Genomic DNA, 9,705 nt, shown 5'->3' on the forward strand with positions numbered 1-9,705 from the left:
TATTGGATATTTTAAACTTTTTTAGCAAATAAAAAACAGAAAAGTGGTGCGTGCAAAATTATTGGGCCCCTCTACTTTCAGTGCAGCAAACTCACTCCAGAAGTTCAGCGAGGATCTCTGAATGATCCAATCCCTAAATGCATGGTGATATAGAATCCACCTGTGTGTGGTGATCAAGTCTCTGTATAAATGCACCTGCTCTGTCCCAGAGAGCATCATGAAGACCAAGGAACACACCAGGCAGCTCCGCAATACTGGTGTGGAGAAGTTTAAAACCGGATTTGGATACAAAAAGATTTCCCAAGCTTTAAACATCCCAAGGAGCCCTGTGAAGCGATCATTTGAAATGGAGGAGTATCAGACCCCTGCAAATCTACCAAGACCTGGCCGTCCCTGTAAACTTTCAGCTCAGACAAGGAGAAGACTGATCAGAGATGCAGTCAAGAGGCCCATGATCACTCTGGATGCAGAGAACTACAGCTGAGGTGGGAGAGTCTGTCCATAGGACAACAATCAGTCGTACACTGCACAAATCTGGCCTTCATGGAAGAGTGGCAAGAAGAAAGCCATTTCTCAAAGAGATCCATAAAAAGTCTCGTCTAAAGTTTGCCGCAAGCCACCTGGGAGACACACCAAACATGTGGAAGAGGTCTCTGGTCAGATGAAACCAAAATCGAACTTTTTGGCCACAATGCAAAACAATGTGTTTGGCGTAAAAGCAACACAGCTCATCAGCCTCAACACACCATCCCCACTGTCAAACATGGTGGTGGCAGCATCATGGTCTGGGCCTGCTTTTCTTCAGCAGGGACAGGTGAGATGATTCAAATTGATAGAATAATATGAAAATATTCAATAGTATGAAAATAGAGAAATACCCCAAGCGACTTGCAGCTGGAATCGCAGCAAAAGGTGGCTCTACAAAGTATTAACGCAAGGGGGCCCAATAATTTTGCACGCACCACTTTTCAGTTTTTTATTTGCTAAAAAAGTTTAAAATATCCAATAGATTTCGTTCCACTTCCCAATTGTGTCCCACTTGTTGGTGATTCTTCACAAAAAAATAAAATTTTTATATCTTTATGTTTGAAGCCTGAAATGTGTCAAAAGGTTGAAAAGTTCAAGGGGGCCGAATACTTTCGCAAGGCACTGTATCTCTCACCCCTATGTTAATAAAATACTGTATGAAACCATCCCTTTTCAACCCTTATTATTCCCATATACTTAAATTTAGGTACTGTTTCAAAAATGTTGTCACAGCATCGGCCAGCGTTTTTTTTAACCTGAAGTTTTTTTTTTGTTCTGTGGCAGACGTTTGACAGTCCTGAGGAGGTGAAGGCGAAGGTGGAAACCCTCGCTCAGTTGATAAAAGAATCCCAGTACCTAGTTGTCCACTCTGGAGCAGGAATCAGCACCGCAGCAGGCATCCCCGACTTCAGGTGAGTCCCTGGAGCCCCTTTTGTCACAATCACAAACTGCTTTTCTCTCATGTTCATGAGCTATGATGAGCAAGGCAACACTGACCTCACACATTCTGTCCCAAGTTAGTTTAAGTTTTCTTTTCAAAGAAATGCTCCCAATACACTTGTTACAGAGATGGTTTGATGCCAGCAGTAGTGCTAATGCTCAGTCTTTTTTATGTGCATTTACCTTGCATACATTTTACTGTGAAAACTAGCCGGGGCAAAACCTATGCAAAGGATGTTACCTCTATGCAAAATATATGTTGGCATTCCTTTTAGGATGTTTTGATTGATTTCAAACTGACTTAAAGTAGCATGCAGCTTATTATTATTGTCCCAGATAAAGTCTTTGTGTGAATCTATAATCTAATCTAAAATCTAAAAGTTGTTTGAATGTCATTGCGTTGGTAAAAACAACAGGGCAGTCTGATGAAATGGACTATTTCCAGTCCCTGAAAGGTTAAGTCCCGATTAGATTAAAGCAACCAATCTGGAGGTAGTCCCTGTCGGAGGAACAAACACTTTAACAGAAGGACTATTAACAGTATATAGCTGCATAATTTCCATTTCAGATTTTTGGCCACCTTGTAAAAATGGATTATGATCATGTGAATATCAAACAATGAAGAATATGTCTTTTTTTCCTGATTTTAAATTGAAGTTACTGTCTACCACTCCTCAGGACTAATCTGCTTTTCCTAGCACTTCTTTGTACCTGGTCTCAACTGCATCACCATCATAATGTATTTATTTAAAAAATAGTTTGGGACTAAATTAGTTGGCAAATTGATTATATGACTCTGAGGGATAACTTGTGGACATCTACCAACTTTGTGCCACTGCATCTTATACAAATACTGTTCTTAAATCAGATGCATAATCTTAATCCAGGTCAGAAATGCTCTATTAATTTGAAAACAATTTCTTTCTGTTGAAGACATGACCGGAGGCTCTGAAATTGTCTTCAGCTTTCTCTTGTAGTACCCCTGTATGAGCAGATGAGGGCAGTACTTGATTATTTTTTGTCAGATAATAAAAAAAATCCTGAGGCATTCTGTGATCTACCATTATGGTAGTAATATTACTAATTTATACTTTATTAATCCTGCAAGAGAAAATAACGTTTTCACTCTGTTATTATTATACACATTACACATAGACCTGAATTACACACACATGCTCCGGACCTATACACACACTAATGGAGAGATGTCAGAGTGGGGGGGCTGCCCATGGAAAGGCGCCCCGAGTGTAAGAATTGCCTTTTGATACTGCGGGAACACGTGTTTTTGCCGTAATAGCTGAGCTGTGGCACATAAGATTTATATATAACTTTTTACTCATCAATTGAGGTAATTCTGGTGTGAATGACAGATATTTCCCAGTTATAATTCATGCATGCCTGAAGCTGTTCGCTGTGGAGATCTGACGTTAATTAATATTTGATTGTCTGGCTGTCATCTGGTATGGATGCTCCCTGGGCACCTCCCTGGGTAGGTGGTTTAGCTGGGAGGAGGCCGTGGGGGAGACCCTGGATTAGGTGGAGTTTTTATTTCCGCCCTGGCCTGGGAACGCCTCGGGATCCCCAAGTCAGAGCTGGCTAATTTGGCTCGGGAAAGGAAAGTTTGGGATGGTTTGGCTGTCAGTTACGTAGAGTCGATCTTCGGCAGCAATATCATTAAAGCCAAGCTTTCTGTGTACAAATCAGGCAAACTAATACAAAGTATATTCCCACTGCTGACACACACACACACACACACACACACATGTTCTCTCTCTCTTAAAAATTCAGCCTCTCAGGTTAATATCGTTGATGATATCCAAACTTGAATATCCCAGCATCAGAGATCCTCCTGATAATAAGCGTGTAATAAGTGACGTATGTGCCTCTCTATTAATGCTGGTATGTCTTTGAACTGGTTTTGGCTGAGCGAGCAATGAATCTGTTTTTAAGAGAGGAGGCTGTGGTTGCTGCAATTGAGGATTCACAGGATGTGTCCCCTCATCTGATGCATAAAGATAAGTTTTGTGTCCTCAAAGTAACTTGGCAACTGTCAGTGTTTTAGACCACACCAGTGCTGGCAGGACCGCCGTGTTCATCCCTCAATCAAACACCCAGAAACCAATTCAAAGGAGCATGAATTGTACAGATACGTTTTAGTCTGAAAATGTGTCACTGTATGCAGTAAAAAAGATTTCTGTTAAAAAAAGTAGTAGATATTTTTGTAAAATGCTTGTAATCATGTGTTTTGTTTACTGTAATTTCTTCTATTTTCCTTTTAGTGGGAGAATGTTTTAGTGTTTTTTATCGGTCTTTCATTTTTCAAGTGAGTTTGAACTTGCACCATTTGACAGCATGTTGTCTATTTGGTGCAGAAATTCTACTATCAGATTGTAAATACTCAACCATGAATACATAACCACGCACCAGTTGCAGACACGTAATGCCTCCAGTCCACCCACTGCATTACAACCCGTTCAATCCTGAGTCATCACTTTGTCACTGTATTCTTTTTCAGGGGCCCAAAGGGTGTGTGGACGTTAGAAGAAAAGGGGGAGTCACCTCGCATGGAAACCACATTTGAAGAAGCCCGACCCAGTTTGACTCACATGGCCCTCCTGGGACTGCAGAGGGCAGGCTACCTCAAGTATCTCATCAGCCAGAATGTGGACGGCCTACATGTCCGATCCGGCTTCCCCAGGTAACTCCGTCCTGCCTCCTGTCCTGTAGCACTGAGTAGCTAACTCAAATCATAGCAGTTAGTGGGCATGGAGCAATACATTACCTCACAGATAAACCACATAGCATCTAGAAGTACTTAAAGCAGTAATTCGTTTTGTTTAGCAGCGTATTAAGCTGTAAATACTGTAGGGCTACCATTTACACTATTGATAAATCTGCTAGTTATTTCAATTAATTTCAATGAATCTATTAATCATTAAATGGTGAACTATCCTTTCACAACTTACGTGAACACAAGCTTATGTCATCACATAAGCAGGAAAAGCAGCATTTTATGTATTTTGAGGTGCCAGGACCATCACCAATGCGGCTCTACAGCAAATATTATCACCTAACAAGTTCTTAGTGTTAGCAAATATTGATAAAAGTCAGAACTCCTGACAGAAGTATCTGGTTCTTTAGTTTCTAAATGCTCTACAATGTTCACCAGCTATGCTACCTTTCCTTTTTTTTTTCTCTTTTTGAAAAAAGGAGAGCTGTAAGACAGAACCAAAACATTAATGTTGCGGGCCATAAAACCCAACCAATGATCTGGAAGACGCTAAAACGGAGCGTAGAGTTAAGGGGAGCTGCAGAGTCGGGGGATCATTTTCTGCGGGTTTGTTTTTAGATGTAGCATCCTATCAAATACTGTATAACAGCAGCAAATGTCCTCATTTTCATAAAATGACCCAAATATGGATGAAAATGTTCTCCATATGCCAAGGAAAATATGCTACGTGTATGTATGTATGTATGTATGTATGTATGTATGTATGTATGTATGTATGTATGTATGTGTATATATATATATATATATATATATATATATATATATATATATATATATATATTCTCTCTTTCCCAAGTGTAGGACCAACAGACTCAAGGACTCGTTTGTCCCCCATGCCATCAGACTATACAACTCCTCTCTCGGGGGGGAGGAGGAAATAGGGCAAAGATGACAGTACATACACACTTGGACTCACATAAATATCTGGACACTTTAACACTCTAACACTTGACTCGACACAGACACTTTATGATAATTTCTGGTAAATGTGTTTTTTTTTTTTTTTTTTTTTTTTTTTTTTACTGTTTTAATTTTTTCCTCTCTATACTGTATTATTTTTGCTAAAAACTACTGCCGGAATTTTCAATTTCCTTGTGGGAGTCGGAAAGAATTAAAGAGAAGTCTAAGTCTGTCACTGTGCAGAATGATTCAGAGTTAAAGCAGAGTGAGAAGAGAGGGAATGGATAAGTGAGAGGTGGACGTGAGCTGTTTATTTAGAGGAAAAGTTAGTCAGAAAATGTAGAGAACTCCTTTGAATTGTGAAGAAAACAGCCACGTTATAGTTCATTTTATTTCAATTCATTTCTAGTACACAAACACAAAGAGATACAGCATTGCGAGTTGTGTGAGAAAACCCATATTGTTTCATGCCAATTTGTTACAAGTTTGGATGTGACTAATTGTTTTAAATATGAAGCTGCTGCTTTGTGATAACAGCTGTAACAGCACCAAACAGCAGGAGCTCAAATAACTTCAAATGATGCCCAGTGTAACAGAAAATGTTTGGTCTGACTCTGGATTATCCAAACATATTGGACTAACCCAAGGCCAAGAATCCAATTTTTAATACAGCACATAAACCCAGCCTTTATTGGAAGACTTGCTTTTTTTTGGAAGCCATTTCATCCCCTGCGCTCCATTAGTCATTAGGCCTGACAACAAAATGGTGATTCTCTGAGCAAATCATTAAGGCAGCAGACAGACTGGTGAAGCAAACTGGTTGGCACTAAACAGCAGAGATGCCGCCATTATTCATTCAAGGATTGTGAAAACGTTTTGTTGAAGAGTCCTGACATTAACTTTGGAGAAATCTATCTAAGTGGATATCATCTTTGTAATCTCCCTCCCTCTTTCTTTATCAGGGATATGTTATCAGAGCTTCATGGAAACATGTTTGTAGAGGAGTGTGAGAAGTGTGGCAGGTACGTGTGAGCACCAAACACCCACATTTTAATCTTGAAGCTCTTTGATAACTCAATGGCAACATGTAGCTGCCGCAAACATTTATGTCTCTGTTGTACTTCATCCCAACGTGAGGTAAAACATCTGGTACACCTGTTGGGTAAAACAAATCATGTGGCTATAACACAATATGTAAAGCATGCAGACCGGACATATTAATCCATGATCCATCCCGCTTTGTGCTTTGTATGTCAAGTGTCTTCTCTGGCTGTGGGAGGCACCTTAACTTTACCTGTGGGTCCTATTCATTGCTGACCAGCTGCACCACCTTTTTCAAATGGAAACGTCCATTAGGATAATGCATCATTTTACAGAGCGCTCATCAAAGGATTCCAGGAACATGACTTAATTTCACCCCAGTGACCTGCACAGTTTTCCTTTTTTTATCCAACAGAGGCATAAATGTCCTGGATGTGTGCAACAGCTACATGATGCTGTTGAGTATTTCCAGAATTGTGTTGAGTCCATTCCTTAAAGAAAGCTGTCCCGTGTCAAAGGTTGCCGGGTCTATCTAATAAAGGGGCCACTGTGTTTACATTATCATGTTTTTAGTGCATGAATTCATGTGTATTACAGTTTTTTCAATTGCTAGATGACAATGGGCACAACTGGAGTCACATGAGTAAAACTCTAACCACAGTCTGCACTAGTTTGGTTTTTCATTAACATTTCCAGTAATTAGACAAAATCGACAAAGAAATAGACAAAATCTCTCTCTCTCTGTCTCTCTCTCTCTCTCTCTCTATATATATATATATATATATACACACATACACAGTGGCTAGAATAGAATTTACACACCCAGGCTTAAGTTGATTTAAAAGATGAATAATAAACCATCTTTTGGAAATTGATCTTATTGCCCTAATTCTTAAGTTATTTGAATTCCAAAGGCTAAGGGAACTTTATCAGGATGCATAGTATCCTATTTCATGAAATAACTGGCCTTTACAAAAAAAATAAAAAGCTGCATGCCTCTAAGGGAATTTAACATAGGTGTGTATTTATCCCCTGTATTTTAAGGAAGAACATTTATTTATTTACAATACATTATTAATTCAAAAAGAAAATTGGTGTCCTTAAAAGGGCGGTTTTTCCAAAATTTGTTGAATTAAGGTGCGTGCGTGTGTGTGTGTGTGTGTGTGTGTGCGCGTGCGTGCCCGTCCGTAAAACTGGTAGAAAATAAAATAATGAAATTTCACTCTTTTCTTATAGCAAATAATGATTAGTGTAAAGTCACTTAAATTATTGAAACTGTAAAGATGAAATGTGTGTATGTTCTGTATTGGTGTTTGATGCCAGTGTTTTTACTCTGTGTGTTGTGAGGGACAGTGTGTGTTGTCTCAGTGAGGATTGTCATAGTGTTTGGCTGCGCTGAGCCTGTTTCTGAGATGTGTGAATGAGTTTTGCAGGTGTGGTGCAGACTGTGGTTAGAGTTTAGCACATGTGGCTTCAGTTGGGACCACTGTCGTTTAGAAATAATAAAAAAACTGTAATCAACCTTGGTATTGTGCTTTTAAGCAGCTTTCACTTCTTAACTGTAACTTAACTAAAGGTGATCTTGTCAGATGGAGACGTAATCTGTACGAGTCTTGGTTTTCTAGGCAGTTTGTCAGAGAAAAGGTAATTGGTGTAATGGGACTGAAACCGACAGGGCGTTACTGTGATGTTGTACGATCCAGAGGACTCCGAGCTTGCAGGTAACACGTGCTTTCACTGCATTTTGAAACAGTTAATACTTTACCATGATCCATTTATCAGTCTGACTGAATTATTTTACTTAAACAGAGGAAAGCTGATAAGCACTATCCTGGATTGGGAGGATGCTCTTCCTGACAGAGACCTGAACAAAGCAGAGGATAGCAGCAGGTGAGACAGAGAAAATTGCAGCACTTTTGTGCTTGTTTCCTCATTATATTATTATAGGCTGTCTATTTTTTGTTTCAGCATCTATCTTGAAACTCAAAAACACACGACACATCCTCTTACAGTATCTATCCTGATTTATTTTGACATCCCAATTTCATTCTGCTTTAATGTTTCCATTTGCCACTTGTTTGTCAATGTTTCCATTCAATCCTTCAGCCACAAAAAAGCTTGCTTTGTGTGTCTACAAAACAGCAGGGTAAACTGGATGTTTGATGTACTCAATGGCCCATAATAAATGCATTATTACTGATGCGTAGTAAGTGTTTATGTACGTACTTGTGGAACTGGAGTGACATCCAGGTAATTTCTATTTTGCTCTATCTCATTACTGAATAGGAGACGACTGCTGCAGTGGAGCTGCTGTGTTTATGCTCTTTTATTCATAATGACATATTGCAGTGAGCAGTGGAGATGGCTTTGCTAGATGTGTATGTTACTGAAAGCAGCGCATACAAGGGCATGAGTCACAGCGATAAGCATACATTTCTCTAAAAAAGAATTACCCAGCAATCTTTCAAAAACCCAGAAGGTCATTTTGCGACACTTATGGCTGTTCTGAAGTTATCCTTAAAAGACTTTTCCTCATCATCCGGATGAATAGTCCTTCTTTCGCAAAGGAATTTGAACCCATTTCCCAAGATACGCTGCTTTTTCTTAATCCACACAAAGATGGCAGCTGGAAATGTTTGTAGCATGTAATCAAAAATCAAAGCAATTCATCATCTACTATATTTCTATATTGAGGTTTGATTGTGTTTTACAACAAAAGCTATGATACATGTCTCTTCAGGCACACTGGATTAGAAAAACAGTCTCAAGTTGAGTATTATTAAATTCACATACCTTCATAAATGGCTTCAGAACAGCGGTTGTGTTGTTAAATAATCTGCTGGGTTTTTCAGATCACTCCAGGTAATTATTTTCTTGGTGACTCAAATGTCATTGCAAAATGCAAAAAAAGGTAATGTTTTCTTCATTACCAAAATGTTCTACCCGCCTTGGAAACTCAGCTGACCTCGTAACACACAACTATTAGAATGTGGGTGACATATTTCTCCACTGTGCGCACCCAGACGAGCAGACCTGGCACTGACGCTGGGCACCTCCCTGCAGATCAAACCCAGCGGAGACCTTCCACTTCTCACCAAGCGCAAAGGAGGGAAACTGGCCATTGTCAACCTGCAACCCACAAAACATGTGAGTCTCATTTATGCACCACAACGGGACACGTATGTGGCCGGTGGAAACGTGGCCCTGGAAGTACTGTGCCTCACTGCGTTAGTATTTGTGTTGTAAACCGGTCTCAAGACCACTTATTGAAGGTCTCGCCTCGGAATCAACCACATTTTTACTCAGTATTATCTCTGTCTTGCATGAAGAGGACTCAGGATTTTATTTCAAGACCCCAACCTCGAGGATATCACTACATTGCCTGTGTATTGTTTGATTCTGTGTAAACCTCATTACTGTAATTGGATGTAAAGCTTACTGCTTTAAATGCAACCAATAACTTGACTCATTTCTAGTTTGAAATGTGTTACTGTAAACCCCCCGTT

General features: G+C 39.6%; 1 protein-coding gene across 1 annotated transcript in view; it reads left to right on the plus strand.

The window, feature by feature from the left end:
- The window catches only part of LOC116699493 (NAD-dependent protein deacetylase sirtuin-6), a 13,007-nt gene that overhangs the window by 2,122 nt on the left and 1,180 nt on the right, over positions 1 to 9,705 (plus strand). Inside the window, exons 2-7 of the mRNA XM_032532112.1 lie at positions 1,312 to 1,439; positions 3,983 to 4,165; positions 6,121 to 6,180; positions 7,825 to 7,920; positions 8,009 to 8,089; positions 9,223 to 9,346. Of these exons, the coding sequence (XP_032388003.1) occupies positions 1,312 to 1,439; positions 3,983 to 4,165; positions 6,121 to 6,180; positions 7,825 to 7,920; positions 8,009 to 8,089; positions 9,223 to 9,346 (672 nt within the window). The remainder of the gene's footprint in view (positions 1 to 1,311; positions 1,440 to 3,982; positions 4,166 to 6,120; positions 6,181 to 7,824; positions 7,921 to 8,008; positions 8,090 to 9,222; positions 9,347 to 9,705) is intronic.

Source organism: Etheostoma spectabile, chromosome 12 (assembly GCF_008692095.1).
Source record: "Etheostoma spectabile isolate EspeVRDwgs_2016 chromosome 12, UIUC_Espe_1.0, whole genome shotgun sequence".
In the NCBI taxonomy this organism is placed as follows: domain Eukaryota; kingdom Metazoa; phylum Chordata; class Actinopteri; order Perciformes; family Percidae; genus Etheostoma; species Etheostoma spectabile.